This window comes from Parasteatoda tepidariorum, chromosome 2 (genome assembly GCF_043381705.1).
Source record: "Parasteatoda tepidariorum isolate YZ-2023 chromosome 2, CAS_Ptep_4.0, whole genome shotgun sequence".
Lineage (NCBI taxonomy): Eukaryota > Metazoa > Arthropoda > Arachnida > Araneae > Theridiidae > Parasteatoda > Parasteatoda tepidariorum.
In genome coordinates this window covers 44,635,636-44,652,998 of record NC_092205.1, presented here as the reverse complement: position 1 = coordinate 44,652,998, position 17,363 = coordinate 44,635,636, and the positions used below count along the sequence as shown (strand labels likewise).

General features: G+C 27.0%; 2 protein-coding genes across 2 annotated transcripts; one reads left to right on the top strand and one right to left on the bottom strand.

The window, feature by feature from the left end:
* Positions 1 to 16: 16 nt before the first annotated feature.
* On the top strand, positions 17 to 11,415 carry LOC107440484 (S-formylglutathione hydrolase). Its single transcript, XM_016053414.3, has 8 exons — positions 17 to 153; positions 1,296 to 1,473; positions 3,040 to 3,138; positions 5,581 to 5,705; positions 6,222 to 6,283; positions 8,141 to 8,360; positions 8,629 to 8,727; positions 11,255 to 11,415. Exons 2-8 carry the CDS (start codon positions 1,314 to 1,316, stop codon positions 11,330 to 11,332), a joined length of 843 nt encoding a protein of 280 aa, XP_015908900.2. The 5' UTR covers positions 17 to 153; positions 1,296 to 1,313; the 3' UTR covers positions 11,333 to 11,415.
* Positions 11,416 to 12,660: 1,245 nt separating this feature from the next.
* LOC107440482 (heparan-sulfate 6-O-sulfotransferase 3-B) lies at positions 12,661 to 17,363 on the bottom strand. Its single transcript, XM_016053408.4, has 2 exons — positions 16,491 to 17,363; positions 12,661 to 14,626 (listed from the first exon to the last, which is right to left on the bottom strand). Exons 1-2 carry the CDS (start codon positions 17,075 to 17,077, stop codon positions 13,987 to 13,989), a joined length of 1,227 nt encoding a protein of 408 aa, XP_015908894.1. The 5' UTR covers positions 17,078 to 17,363; the 3' UTR covers positions 12,661 to 13,986.

Here is a 17,363-nt window from a genome sequence, read left to right as displayed (position 1 = left end):
ATTATTTTAATGTTAGTAACTATATACTTCTACTTTAATATACTGTGCAAGAAATAAATAAACAAATTTGTCACCTGACTTGGCTTGCAGTGAGCTGCTGGACTTTTCAAATTACTAAAAACCTTATTGGGTGTTTCAAATTATAAAATATTGGTTAGTATAACATCACTAAGAATGACTTACAATAAGAAGTGTTTTTCTCATTAATTTAGTCCTGTTTTTATTTTAATATCTTGCATAAAATGTCCATGAAAATGCACTAAAATCTTCTGATAATGAATTTCTTAATCATTTTTAACAAACCCCGACGGAGTTATTTCCTTTACAAATATTTAAAAAATTCATGAACCATAAAAAAGATAATTTGGTAACTTTTCCCTTCAAAAAATACATAAAAATAAGTTGACATAATTTGCATTTAATTAAAATTTTAAGGAGTTGGAATTGACCTGTGATCCGATAAATGCTGCCTGATGTTGTTAATATTTTCCAGTATTGAAGCTACTTATTTTTTATTTAGATTATATTTGCATATCCTGTATAGAATATTTTTCTTAAAAAAGTCTAGTAACAGAATTTTCAATGTCAATCTGCCGCAACATCATCGCAAGTTGAAACTTATCTGACACGAGTTATGCCAAACCCATCATTAAAAATCGAATTTGTTTTCATTGAAAATGAATTAGAAAATCAGAACTTATTACATATACATTACATAACAATACTATACGCGATACGATTTCACTCTATAAGATAAACTACCCTCTTTAAGAAATACTTCCTGGAAGAATCCCAGTAATTCAGACTGAATAATAAAATATATTATGCTTAAAAATCGCATTTCTGAATTCAAGTTTAAGCTGATTTGCATAATTCTTCATTTTCCTTAAGGAGAGTTTTACAATAAGCTTGTTGAAAATTGTATATGACTTTGAGAGACTGTGATTGAAAGTTTTTTAACCATGTCGATTTACGTTCATGAAAAATGTGAGCATCCAATTATATTCTAGACGAGTTACACAAGTGTTTAATTTCTTTTTGAATCATATTTGAAAGCGCAACAAACTTGTTTTTATTGTTATATTGTATTTATATTCATTTCCAACTAAAAATATCATGATTATAATTGTTCTTTTTATAAGACAAATCTTTTATATGTTACAAAACAAAACTGACTATAAAGTTGCATTTAAAAATGTATAAAATAATATAAATCATGTTTTGAAAATTTATTTTTAATTTTGCACAAATCAAAGATTTTAATGCAATATATACATATATTTTTTTGTTTTTAGAAAATATTCAAAGCAATCATGTCTTCTCTGACTGAAGTTTCATGTTCGAAAAGTTTTGGAGGCTACCAAAAAGTTTTTCGTCATTATAGTCAAGAACTTAAATGCGAATTGAACTTCGCTATCTATCTTCCCCCTCAAGCCAGTGAAAAGAAATGTCCTGTTTTATATTTCTTATCAGGTGATTTTCTGTTTTTTTCATAACACACGAATTTACTGAAAGCTTTATTTTCTTTCTCCTTCTTTTTTTTAATAAAAAAAGTCTTAAAATGAATTTTAAAATTATCTACTTAATAGGATTTGCATTTGACCAGTACCATAGCCCAGGGATGGCGAACCAATGGCACGCGTGCCATTTGTGGCACGCCACATAATATTTTAGGCACGCCACCGATCACGAAGTTCACTGTGAAGCGATTTACCAATTAAATTAAAATTCACAAAAACAAACATAAAAAAATAAACAATTATTAACAAAAAAATTACAATTAATGCCAAAAAAGCAATTAATTACCATAAAATACAAGCTAACAGTAAATAACTAGCAAAAAAAATAACAGACCTGCTTAAAATAACATCTTACAACCTAATATAAGTTATTTGTCATGTAATCTGCAACACAGGAAGTCACACTGATGTTACTTTAAGTTGAATTACACGTATAACTGAGACATTGCGAAATGTATTCTTTTTCATAGTAAAATAAAGAGTTTTGTGTTGATAGTATTTAGTGTTATTATTTTCCCAATAATCACGACGCAAAATTATTGGACAGCACGTCTATGACCAAATTTAAAAAAATTTAGAAAAAATGGCACGTTGGTGCATAAAGGTTCGCCACCCCTGTCATAGCCTCTTGTGTTACTAAACTTAGCATACATTACAACTGTGTTTCCTGAAATTTTAAGTACTTTTTTTTTAAAAGTTTATTTATTTATCCAATTCAGCTTCATAACTATTAATTTGTAAATTGCGAAGACTAGAAGCTTTGAATTGTCATTATTTCTACTCTTTCTTTTCTTCCTTTTTTAACATGAGATATATCTAATGATTTTTTTTTTCACTATAAGCTATAAAATATGAGTTATCCTGAATTCAATATTTGTTTTGTAAGAAAATAATTTATCTTTTGAATGAGAAAAAAGTTATAATGATTGCTCTTTTTGTTAAGCTAATAAAAATTACTCAGATAATGTGATTAGTCATAGTTAAAGGATCACTCCTTTTCCTATGGATTCCTTCATTTTACATTATGTATTAATATAAATAAAGACAATTTAATCTCGTTTAAATTAGTAAATTAAATAATCCTATAAAGCTTAATAGTAAAAGCATAGTTCATGTATTATGTAAAACAAAAAAATTCCTCAGGCCAGGATAACCTGGTTGTTAGGGCATTATGCCCATGTTCAAGAGGTCATTAGTTCTATCCCCATCAGCTGAAGTCTCACCCTGTGTAGTAATTGTATGTGTTAAATCTGTCAGGTCACAAGTGCTCCACGTTTCCTTCACATATCATACCTTTGGGAGTACTGAATTGGAGATTGATCGATCTCTGATTCAGGTCAAAATTATGATCTGTGGATGAATGAATGGATGTATGAATTGGTACTCCCTGTAATGTCATACAACAACAACATAAAAATTCCTCAAAAGTATTATATTAAACAATATGGAAAGTATTTACACAAACTATATTGAGATTAGACTGATTTTTTTTAACAATGCTTTTGTATGTTTTCATTAGGACTAACCTGTACGGAACAAAATTTTATGATTAAGTCTGGCTTTCAGACGCATGCTGCAAAGTATGGTATCATAGTAGTTGGACCAGATACCAGCCCTCGTAAGTATTCAGAAATTTAAGCTCAATCTTTATTGTATATCAGCTATATTGTACAAATAAATATTCTTTCAAAAATATCTTCAAGAAAATATTCATTATTAAAATGTGGTTATCTAAATATATTTAATGTAAAAACACAGCCATTGTAAATAATACTATAGTTTGTGTGTGCGTAATATCATATTATATTTGACATAAATAATTTTTAGTATTCAGTAATTCTAGCTGGAAATGATTTGCACAGAATTTCCCACTGTTTAGTTTATGCAAAATTGGTGGGACTATCATAATTATTTATGTTAACTAGATTTCATCTTATCCAATTCATTATGAAAACAGTTTGTTACATATATGTACTACATTTACGAATTTAAACAATGCTATTATGTACCAAATAAATTAAAATAAGCTTAAAAATTTTAATAACTTTATTTAACTATTTTATTTATTTACCCATCTGCTACTCCTAACAATGGTGGATAATAGAAATAACATAACTCAAAATAAATAATTGACAATTTATTCACATTCCTCTTATCAGTGTTGTGTCTAGTTTTCTTTCATCAGGGCTGATTGTGCTCCGGAAAAAAACCGGATATCCGGAATTTTCGCCAACTGTGATCCGGAAGTTTCCGGAGATCGAAGGTCCAGATGTTTAAAAAAATCATGGGTCACAGAAGTTTCCGCAAATCAAATTTTCAAAGGTGAAACTTAAAAACACAGTTTATTTTATTTGTTTGTAAGGGAGAGCCAGAGAGATACTTTATAAGCTTATAATCATGAACTCAAGAAAGAAAAACATATTTGTAAATTTTAATTACTTCTCCAGGTCATCATAGCTTTGTGTAAATGGTATAGGTATGTGTAAAATTTTAAATATATTTTAAGTAAACTAAGAAATATTGAGAAAAAGGAAAAAAAACCTTGTTTAAATTTTTTTCCAATTTTTCAATTTAAACTGTCTTTTTTTTAAAAATTTTTTTAACTAAATTTTCCGGAATTTTGACTTGGGCTCACAATCACCCCTGTTTCATGTTAAGCAATAATCAGCTTGAAAATTTCATGTTAAGCATGTAAAATACAATAAGGATTGATTGCTGACTCACGGAAGCTTGTGTTTCATGTAAAGCAATATTTCACGCTAAGTGATTTCATGTTTATAAGGTTTGACTATGTATATATATATATATGCAGTGAAATTGTGGTTAAGCTGATATTCTTGACACCAAAAAAATTTTCTGTTTGGAAAGGGTACCCTAATAAAGAAGTTTAACACTATAAATTTTTTTTAGAATATTTTTAAGGATATAGAAATAATTAAATAATCTACATTAACTATCTACAAGGATATTTATTTAAACTTTAAAAAAATATTTTTTTCTATGCAAAAAAAAATATATGAAAAAGTTTGATATAATTACATAATTCTAGATGTAGCTACAGATAAATGAATATAATTTTCCTATTTACATAGATATTTAAGTTAGTCATATGATACCAAATAAGAGCTTTTAGTCCTCAGTCGGTTTCAATTATTAGGTGTACACCCCCTAACACCTACCTATCACTTGATAAGAAACGTGTTTAATACCTCCTTGAAAGTAAACCACCCATAATGCACAAAAGAGTAAAAAGCACTGCATATCTGTAAGACACAAGGACCTATGGCGTTGATTATTCACAATTGATCATCTATCAAGTGACTGAATAAATGTTTCATTTACATGAGCAACTCAAAGATTATATTTTCTGTTCTCTTTTTTTACCCCAACTGTGTTAAATACAGTCTTCAAATTGGTAAGAAAATTAAAGAAATTTTCAGTGGCGAAGAAGCGTGACGTCATTTCAAATTGAGGTTTCTCATAACTTGTGTTGTCCTGATGAAAAGATAATAAAGAAACAAATCGAGATATAAATTTTTTTTTGTGTGATACTTAGCATAACAGATTTAACATGAGACAATCACTTCATTCTTCTCCTCTGAAAAAATGTTTCCTTGTCGGCTGTGTGGGAAAGAACACACCTCTTTTGTCCATCAAAACATTCCTCGTACTTGTAGGATTTTTACCAACAAAATTTTCGATTCCTTTTTTTTTTTTTTTTTTTTTTTTTTTTTTTTTTTTGTAATTTAGACAAAAAAAGCTTCTTATGGCTGACTGAATTTCCCAGAAACCTCATTTGCACATTTGTACATATTCTGCGCTCCCGCAGAAAAGTTCGCCTTGTGCAATAATTGAGTCTGAACTACAAGTTTGTTTTCCAAAATAATAATGTTAAAAAAGTGACTTCAGTGACTTTTATTCAATATATATCATTTATAATTAAAAAGAATTATTTATGAATATATGTTCACATTTATAATTCAGGCTATCCTGTTGTATGGCTAAAAATAGCTTTTATTTTAACTCTGATTTTAAACTAAAACAATCGCTTTTTATTTAGGAGGCTGTAATATTGAGGGTGAAGATAATGATTATGATTTTGGTACTGGAGCAGGATTTTATGTTGATGCTACCGAAGAAAAATTTAAAACTAACTACCGAATGTATTCATATGTTACTAAAGAGGTATAAATAGTGCTTAAATTTAGATTGTTTTTGTCTTAATGGGTTTTTTTCTTCTTTTTTTAGTGTTTAGATATGAACCTGGATACAAAACAATATTTTTAGTAGAATACAAAAAATTAAAATGCTATCAATTATACATATTCCAAATGTGTACAAATAATGCTTATAGCTGAATAACCCAATAGTAAATATTTGTTTTTGTTAGATATATTTTAAATGTTAATTTCTATTCACAGATTCTTTTTAATACAGATTCAGTTAATATTGAAACGCTTTGTTAATGTAGTCAATATAAATACTATGAAATTGAACTGTATTTAAATGTTTAATAAGAAATAAAACTTATATAATTTATTTATTTTTCTTTTTTATTAAATAATTTTTTGTAATTATAAATTTTTACTTGGTGTTTTATCTTAATTTTTATTATTATTATTGTCTTGTATCATTATTAAACCATCTAAAAAAATGTCTTAAAAGAAGTTAAATATAAGTATTTTTATCTTTTTCCCATAGCTTCCAACCATAATTGAAAAAGAATTTCCAACTACTGGAAAAATTTCAATTTCTGGACACAGGTAATTATTTCTATTATGCATATAATTTGTATGTTATTTATAAATAATAAGCATCAAAGCAACTTTCAAATTTTGGTGTTTTTACGTATAAGAGTTACCATTATAAATTTAAGTCATTTTTTTATTTTTGTGGATCTGCTAAAATGATGATTAAGCATAGGTATAATTTTTAAAGTATTTTGAAGAAAAGAAATAGGATATAGAGGTTTTATAAGTGAGTAACTTTAATTTGTTTCATATTGTACCTTTTTAGAGTCATTAAGTTATAATTTTGTGTAAATGCATGGTTATATTTTTATGAATCTTGCAGCACAGATGTAACAAAACTTGTTTAGAATTTTAAAATATTAATAATTTTGCCTGCATATATTGCTATATTTTTACGAAATTTTTTCCAGCAGCAGTCTGGTAAAAAAAATTGTTTTCTAGGAAATAATATTTGATGTAGATTTATGAAATTAATGTTTTATGTTTTAAAAATGACTTTAATACAAGTGAGCTTTGAGTTTTATAGAGTTGCAATATTTGATTCCATTTTCGGTATGTAACAAAAGTGGTGCCATTAAAAATGGAGCAAAAGTGATTAATGTGAAAAAAGTCACGAAACAATGGGTGCAGACACTTAGCAAATCAGTTCCTTTAAAATTTATCGCAATTTCTTATAATGATATGTAACTAAATAAATGACCGAATAAAGATGGAAAATCAGAATCTTATAAAACCTTACATTAAAAAAAAAAAAAATCAAAATCTATTAGTCTCATGAGGAAAATTATCAATTAGCATAGTACAAGCTAATAAATAAAGTTAGACGAGATTTTTAATTTTTTTAAACAAAGAAAGAAATGCAGGGAAAAAAGAAATATGTCATAAACAAAAGCTGTATGAAATTTATGTTTAATCAGATTTTATTGCATTCAATAGAAATATTTGTTTGAAAATAGTTAAATATGCTTGTTAACATACTGTTATATACTAGGGCTTCTTCGTGATTTTACAGCTAAGGACTTCTATAACCTGTATGTTGAATGAGCAATAATTACGATGAGTAAAAAAATAGATTTTTTTATATCTGCTGTTCATACACGGATAATTTAAAATAATTCTGTTTCCCTCTGTCTTGCAGCTTATTAACTTTTTGTGATGCATGTATGCATAGTAATACAAAACAAGTATGGCAAACCTTAAAGAATGATAAAACATAATGTAAGAATAATTTTTTCTCCAACAGAACATGGGATCACAACAGGAAAAGGTATTTACTATAGAAAATAATACTTCTTTGTTCTTAAAAGCAAAAAATAGAGGAATTTAAGTCAGGTTTAATGAAGTTTTGACCTAGACATTATTTTTTAATAAATTGGATACTCAGAACCGAATAATAGAGGTATATTACTAATAAAATATATAATGCTGATAAATATATTTTTACTAATTTTGTGTATTGAAATAAAAATATTAATAGATTATGAAACCTGAGCCATACTACTTGATTAAATACTTCATTACCTTCAAAAATATACTAAATGGAAATGACATATTTCAAGTGCTCAAAAATGGATGCCGATTTTCAAGACTTGCAAAACATGAATGAGATTAAACTAAAGTGATTTCTTTTTCAAATTCAATACAGTGATTTCTTTTCAGTGAGCAATTCTGTTATCTGGTGTTTTTGTTAGTTTACTCACAAAAAACTCTGTGTCACAGAAAGCCTATATGTTGAGAGCTTTATGGTGATGCATAATATGCTATCAAACCCTAAATTAGGTTGTTAAAAATGATTTTTTTTTTAAATTAAAATAACTATAAAAATAGTATAATAATATTAAAATACAATTTCAATTTTCTTTTTAACAGTATGGGAGGTCATGGAGCTTTGACTATTGCCTTGAAAAATCCAGAAAAATTTAAAAGTGTTTCTGCCTTTTCTCCAATTTCCAATCCTTCTGAAGGCCCTTGGGGTATAAAAGCTCTTACAGGCTATCTTGGACCAGACAAATCTAACTGGGCTCAGTATGATGCAACTTTGTTGGCAAAATCGTACAGTGGGCCAGAAATACAAATTTTAATTGATCAGGTAAGACTAAAAGAGTTTCAAAATTATTAAAAATTGTGTTTAGATAAATTATTAGAAATTAACTTTGTTAAAAAAAAAAAAAAAAATTCTTTTTTTGTGATCTTCCTCAGATTTTCGGTATGGAAAAATTATAATCTCAAATATTTTTTATTCACTTTACATTTGTGTTATAAAAGTTCTCAGTGGAATTATTTTTATTCTTTATCTTTGCTCAATTCATTTCCAAGAATTGCAAAGGGCAAAATGCTGACATTTTTTTACGTTTCAGGGTTCTGAAGATACTTATTTAAAAGAAGAGTTAAAGCCTCAAAATTTCATGGCTGCAGTTGAAGGGACTTCAATAAAAGCAAAATTGCGTATGCAAGAGGCAAGTTTACCATTTTTTTTATTTATAAATTTAAAAAAAATTTGAATAGTAGATTCACAACACACTGTAGTAGACACACTAATTTTCCTAAACTATAATTAAGATATCTTTTTAATTTTTCTGAATTTTTTTTTTTTTTAGAAATTAAATAAGTAAAACTTGGACACTAATTGTCAGCTATGTAAGAAGCCTGTTTAATCTTCATTATAATTACCTCCTGTGGTTGATACCTATTACTTACTTGCTTAGGAACAGAAAAGCAAATTTTGAAAAAGATGTAAAAGATCGAAAAAGGATTTGAAATCTGAGACTTTTCTGGAAAAAGACATTTGGAAAACAAAATTGCTCAAAAAAGATTGTTTTCATTTTAATTCAAGAAGCACAACCTGTGAGTAAATACAGCTTTTAAGGGGTCCCTGCTTTTTTGATCAAAAATTATATTTAAAAAAATTTACATAACTAGTATAAATAGCATTTTTTAAACTAATACTTCTTTAAAAATTGAAAGAACACTGAAATTAAAATTTTGAAATGTAGAACTCCTAGTTCGACATTCAAGCTGTATGATTTTTTTAGGAAAACTTTCTTCTACAAAAACATATTCAAATTAATTGTAATTAAAGAACTTGAATAGAGAAGTAAATAATTTACAAGCTTTTAAAAAATTATAATTTAAGTATATAATAATTTAAATTTAATTGTGTACCTATAATTTAAGTGTGTGTGGCGTAACTACCACTACAAAAGTTTAACATCATTCACTAGTATATAAAGCATGCTAACTTGATTCTATCGAGAGGTACCTTTTGATGGATGAAGGTTGGTATTGTCGATTAACTCCGCCCCCACACTGGCGACCTCCGGACGTGATTTGAACACACAATAACGCCCACTTCGCAAAATTCCTAACACTAACGCCTACTTCAATGAATAGTCCACATTGAAAGTTGACTAGCTATTTGTGACAGCATCATCACCCTCCTGTGCTGTTGCTACTCAGTCTCGTCTCGAACATACAATGTCAAATACTCTCAACTCCTGCATACACTCAACTGCTAATGGCAACACAAGAGCAACTACTACTGTGAAGTTAATACACCTCTCACATTCAGCACTCAAAATACCGGTGACCGCTCTCCCGGTTTGTCACAAGTACAGCAACTAGTGGTATCTATACAACGAATTCTATCCCTAATAGAATTCTGGTGGGGGAGTACTGTGGCGTAACTACCACTACAAAAGTTTAACATCATTCACTAGTATATAAAGCATGCTAACTTGATTCTATCGAGAGGTACCTTTTGATAGATGAAGGTTGGTATTGTCGATTAACTTCGCCCCCACATGTGCAAAATTAAATTTTTTTTTTAAATTCAAAGATATTATACTTTGTTGTTTTTTTTTTAATTTTACAGACCATGTAGTTTTTATTATACTATGGAATAATTTAATTTACATAAATTGTTTTAAAAACTACATTCATTGTAAATATTTTTTCTTGGAAATATACTTTCAAGTTTTACCAGTTTAATTTAGCTTTAATGTTTTTATATTTAAAAATAGACTTTATTGCATTTCTGGACATAAAAAAAACAAGAAAAAAGAGGAAAAAGTTTTTAAAAAAAATTTTTTTTTTTTTGGCATATTAAGCATAAATTATTTTATAGTTAAAATTTTTTTCTTCAAGTTACTGAAAATATTTTTTAAATTAAAGTTCAAATTATTGAAGTTTTACTGTATTTTCACATTGAATTTTTTGTGAAAACTACGTTTTAAAGACTAAAGGTGTGAATAATTTTATGTCCTTTGAGTAGAGATTTTCTATAGTTTGTTATGGGGGATGTCTGAAGACCACAATATGCCATAGCACGCCATCCTCATTGGAGGATGTCATTGATATAACAGTTGATGAGACGAATTATTTCTGCTTATTATATGATTTTGTAATAAAGGGAGAAAACTCTTGGTTGGAGTCATTCGTCTTTATTTATAAGTTAAAGGTGTGCCTATTTTAAGTAAACATAGATTTCTCATTCTTCTATGCACTCCAGTGATCTTTCCCCTTCGACTTTTTTCTTTTTAAGAAAATGTTTAACACCAATTTGGTTAACCAAAAATCCGTTTAGTGCAGTATAACCGATTCAATCTATTGGGCCATAAAACTCTACATTCCAGCTCCCTAGTTTTCATTCTTCTAAAATACTTTGTTTGATTAAGTTACTAAATTTTCAATAACCTATTAGTGACTCAAAGTAGTAAAATGTGCCTTTTTAAAATAAAAATAATAAACCTATGATGCATTTAACATAAGTGATTGTCCTATTATTATAAATTTAATAATTATTATACATACTTTCTACTTCATTTCTGCTAATTAACAATTAATACTATTAAAAATTAATTTATATATAGTTTAAATTACTTTTGTTTTTATTTTGAAAAAATTGTTTTTCCCCCATGATTTTGTAGAACTTTTCTATATTTTCAAATAAAATCAATTTGTTTAACTTTTTGCTTTGTTTTTTAGGGTTATGATCACAGCTATTTCTTTGTGGGAACTTTTCTTGAAGATCATTTTCAATATCATGCTAAATATTTACACTAATGAAGAGAATCTTAATTATTTCAAGTGCAACAAATTAAGATCAGATTAGCAATTTTATAAAATAAATATATTTTTATATAAAAGTTTTTGTCAAATCTTTTTAAAATTGAAGAAAAAAATAGTGCTCTAATTTTTATTTTGTGCTAGTTTTCCTTTTCATATTTTATTCATCAAGTAACTTGCTTCAAAAATACAAATTTAATAATGATAATAATTAATTCATTAAAAGACATATATTAGTAAATTACAATAAAAAAGAAAAGTAATTTAAAACTGAGTGTAGATAATGTTGAAATGATTAGATTTATTTAAAAAGAATTTTTAAACTGATATATATGTAAGTTTGTATTAAGTGGTTCCTCATATTTCAAAAAGAGAAAAAAATACAAAATTAAAGCCAGGGAGACTATAGTTGAGGCTTTAAAAGTACCAATTATAATGAATTTTTTTTAAAATCTTTTCTGACAGCATTTATTGACACATGACACAACTTAATTCTATTTTACATACCAATTTAAAATATTTTTGTACAATTTCATAGTTTTACCTAAGTGTAGTTTCTTTCATTTTTAAACTATCAGAACAAAACTATACACTGTTTTTAAAATAAAATAGATTTAATGTGGTCTCTAGTGTGTAACACTTGATATATATAACACATGCATTATTAAATTTAGTATAGCAAACTAATAAATTTGAGAAATATATTAAACTAGCTAGTTTTTTTCCTTTCATTCAAGCTAGCTAACTTTTTTTTTGCAGACATGCAGAAAAGTTTTGAAAATAATGAAATATTTTTAATGCAGATTATAAAAATAAAAAAAAGCAGCTCATATTTATAAAAAAAATAGTACTTAAAAAATACTTAGAATATTCTCTTTTTTTTTTGATTAATATCATTACTTTTCTACATTTTAAAAATTGGATTGTGGCTGTTTACTATGTGAAATGGTACAATGAAATGTTGGAAAGCAAGTCTGGATAATTTAACTTTATTTAGACTTTTACGAAACAAATCATAAATACGATTTTATTGTAAGCCATATTAGCTATAAATAAATTTCAAAAATTTTTAAACAATTTTAAATTTTTAACTTAAAATTCAAATTTTTAGTTAATAATTTGCTGTTAGAGAAAAATTTCTCAACAACTATGGAGAAGAAGAATTTTTTTTAGATATGTGTTGTGTTTTATTATTAAAAAATAATGCTTAAAAATTTATAAACCAATTATCCTGCTATAGATGAAATTTACTAGTACAATACGATATTTAGTGTGCTTCCATTTCTGAAACATATTTTAATGCTAGTTAAATAAAATGCAAAATAGATTGTAATATCATAGTACTTTATTAATGATTTTTAAAGGCAGTGTAAATTATTATGTCAATGTAATACATACATTTATATTATGCATGAAGGAAATGTAAAAAATTATAATTATAAATAATTTCAGTTAGAAACAAAATCATAAATCAATAATAAAGTTCAAATTCTGTTATTTTGTTAATATGTATGTAAAAAAAATTCATTTTTTTTTAAGCTGATAAAAAATTTTAATACATAAAAAACTATAAGTGACTTAATGCCTCCTCATTTTGGATTTTTTCTATATATATTTCTTTGTCTTCAACTAACTTTTGATGATAAGGTATCATTTAACAAAACATGTCTTATTATTAAAAATTAATGCTTAAAAATTTATTTAAAAAAAAACTAATTAAAAAAGTAACAAAATAAAAAATCTTTTTTATTGCAACTATACTAATAATGAAATTTTTTTTTGATAACAATTGGATGAATCTTCAAATGTTTTGGTATCATTTTCTAATTGCCTCGATTTTTTACAGTTTTAATTATCACTTTTTACCTGTCAAATCTTAAACCATGGAGTAATAAATAAAAGATTCAATCAATAATAGTAATTATCATTTCAAAAGATGCAAATTATTTTAGAAGCACTTTGTAAAAAATCTTAGAAGCTGTAAAAAAAATATTTATTTTAGATTTTTATTAAAACAATTAGTGAAAAACTAAACTCTATGGAACCTTCCTAGAACATATATGTAAATTACTTTTTTTTTCATCACTGAGATTCTAGAACATTTTAGTTCTCTCCTGCATTATGAAACCCTTGCCACTGACTGTTTACATTTTTTAAATATAACAGAAATAAATAAGAATAAAAACACACATTTTATTAATAGTTAGGATTGAAAAATATTCTCAATTCTTTTGTACTTCAATCTTAAATATATTTTATTTAAAATAAATATAATTTCCTAAAGCACAATAGTATACTTGTTATTCATTAAAAATACAACATAAAAATATTGATACCATAAGAAAATATTTTGATTTAAACAAGAGATTTTACAAGAAATCAATTATAACATTAAATTAAAAACATGCATGTTAAAAAAATAAATGAAAACACATTTATAGGTAAGAAACCTAGTCAATTTATGTAAGAAGCAACAATGATTTTTTCTTGGCAATTATGCAATAAAAAAAAACTTTTCTAACTAAAAATTTAAATAGAAGTCAGTTATATTATCAAAATACCATTACATCAAATGATGATAATTTGAATAAAATTATATCAAGCCAATATGGCTTATAAATAATACAATTGCTTAAATTACAAGATATATTTTAAGCATCATAATCAAACATTCTGTCAATTACATTCCCATCATTACTGAAATTTTCAATTGAAGATTTAAATTTCTTCAGTTGGTTATATCTTTGCATGAGTAAAGATTTTGCAAATTCATACAGTGCAATATCTAGTTTGTTCAGGTCTTTGATCTTTTGTAAATCATTTTCATTAATTTCAGAAAGAGTCAAGCTGCTATGAGTTTCATTCAATTGCTGAAATGGTTGAAGGAACTTAAGATGAAAAGTATTTTCAAATAAATATTGTGTTATCTTTTGAAATTCACATAAACCAAAAAAGGCCATGCGTTGTAAGTTTTGTTTGGCACTGGCAAGCATTATGACATTTCTTTGTCTTTCTGTCATCACAGATTGATTATAACATCCAACTAAAGTCAAGTCGGCTAACATTCTCGTTTGGCGATTCACAGCCAAATTGGATTTGCAGTTCATAAAATTTTCTAATGTAACATCACTCCAGTCTTTGCCTTCAAAGCATGGAGGTAGTTCTTCCTTAGTTGGAGTTCGTCCACTACAAAGATGTTTTGCAGTTTTCCAAGTCGCTCCTCTTTGCACATGCTTATATTCGCTTAAAAAACGAGAAATTGGGTCTCGTAACAAAGAAATATAAAAGTACCTGTAAAGAAAAATATATATATTTAATAAAATAGTACTAATTTCATTTTTCATTCATAGATAATAAAATCAAAACTAAGGCTTGTTGAGACAGCAAGGCTTATAAATGGCAAGCAAAGGAACAATTTTAATTAACATGAACAATAATTGAGAATGCTTTAAAATCAGTTGCAACAAAAACTTTCAAACAGCTATAATTCATAAAAACACTTTAGTAAAGAAGTGAACTAATCTCAAAAGTTGTCGACTTTTTTGGAAGAATTTTCTTAAAATGCCCTAAGTTGATATATAAAAGCCAAATTTTACCTAATTTTTTTTAACACATTGATACAAGATAATAAATTCATATACACTGATGTAAATTAAAATTGTTTTTTTTTCCTTATAAAATTTACATGGTTTTATACTGGAGTAATGATCTGTTAAAAAACTCATATCGTGGTTATTAAATTTGGTATTAATGAGTTAATTTCTCTGCTGCTGGGATACATTTTCCTTAAATAACATATACAGGGTTGCTACAGAAAAAAATGCTCAGAATAGTTGCTTTTAGTAGCTTAAAAATAGTTGCCTAAATAAGAACAAAAATATGACTAAAATTTCATTAAATGACTTGTCATATACCATGATTTATTTAGTCAAGTTGGAGGCAAATATGATAATTTTTATATAAACCTTAGTGTCCAAGCACTAAATTCTTATATCAAAAAAAATTAGTATATTTGTAGAAATTATATACTTTTAATTACTAGAATTGATTAAAAAAAACATAATTTTTCTAAAAAAATTTCCTTTTTATCAATAATTGATTTAACAAATGACTCAAATTTGCAATTCAAAATTTTTCCATTTTTTATTTTTTAAGAAAAAAGAATTCTGTGTGTTGAGAAGCTCCAGTGCAGTGGACTGCAGGTTTTCAACCCAATTTATGCTAAAAAAACACCTCCAGGAGTACAGAAAAGTTTCCTTTTCCTGAAAATAGTTGCTTTTTTTCCCCTTCTCCTTTTTAAATCCTCTTCAGGCAAAAAAGTTGCCATAGTCGCCTCATGCCAAAAATAGTTACATTTTAGTCACCTGTGGCAACACTGCACATAAGATGGAAGCTATGTATAACTGTATAGAGCTATTTGTTGCTAGGAAAATATAACCACATCTCTACTTTTATTAATAGAAGAAAATTAAAAATCAATATATAAAAAACTACTTTCTATTAAATCAGTTGTCTAAATAACATCTTTTTTCCCCATACTTTACAGTATTATATATTTTCCAAATTTCGTTCCTAAAAACAAAAAATGTAATGTTTCCTCCATTTTTTTTCTTAAATTTTAGACTTTTGCTTCATTTTTATTAAAAATGATTAGAGATCCTTAGAATTAGGAATTTTGTATATTTAGGGGCTTCAATTAAAGATAAATCTAAAGATGTTTAAATTGATCCTTATGTTAATAATCATAACTTTGATTTATAGGAGGTTTATATATGTAGAACTCCTAGAGATGTGGCAACTACCGCTTTCCCATCTCGTCTACATGATACAATAGAAAATAATATTTGCAAGTTGCAATATTAAAATTATTCCTGTGACATATTAATCACCAATCCTTGGCATCTTTGGGTCAGCAACCTATCAGAAACTCCATTTGGTGCCTTGGCGTGACAGATCATGATACAGAAATATCCCCTAGTTTTTTAATATTTACTATGGACGGGCCCAGGGCAAATACTCCAATTATCCCACACTTATGGCAACTCTGTAGCAATACGTGTAAAAAATGGGTTGTTATAAACACATTTTCTATACAAGGCACAATTTTCATATACATTAACCATAAGAGAGAGTATCTTTTAATAATTTCTCATACCTTCGTTTTGAAGACTCTTTCTCAGTTTGATCCATAGCACTGTCAACACAATTAGTCAGTTCAGTCCAATCTGCATGAAGACCGCATTTCCAGCCAGTGGAATACCGACTAAACAGCCATAATCTGTCTTCTGAATGAGGTCTAGAACATTTACACTTTTTTTTCCCTTTCAAACAAGAACATGGCCTTTCTAATGCCAAGTTTCTTACTAAATGTCTACCAAAAGCTGTGCCACCTGTTTTTTGAATATGAAGAAACACAATTACGTCTGAACCTTTTATGTCAAACTCGAAGTCTGGTTCATTTAGCATGTCCTCAAATGAAAGTTTACTTTTGGAATTGTAAACATCTGATTTCGCAAGCGAAGGGTGTGATAAAAACGAAAGAGGTTTACCCATATTATCAACCACATTTCTGAGGCTAAATCTATTCCATTGACTAGGTTGAGTTTGTGAATAAGTCCAACTATTAAATGCACATACTTGTTCAGAACACAGATAGCCGAATATAAAAATGCCTAATATGGTACCGCTGATACACAGTGTAAGAATGTATCGAAAACGAAAATAATTAAACACAGATTCCATGTTATAAAATACGATCGAGCATTAAGGTACTCGATCGAGAACTGTTGACAGACTTACATTACAAAATTGTGATAACGAAAGTGAAAGAAATTCTCTTTCAAAATTATATAATATTTTCTTTTTTACCCTGATAAATTTACTAGTCGAGCAACATTATTAAGTGTGATATTTATATAAGGTAATTATTTAAAAAATAACAAACAACGGCTAGTTTGTTATGTTAGCGTGAGCAAATCGCTTTTTACTGCTTATTTTTGTTAAAATTTGGCTCTGTCTCACAGTGAAT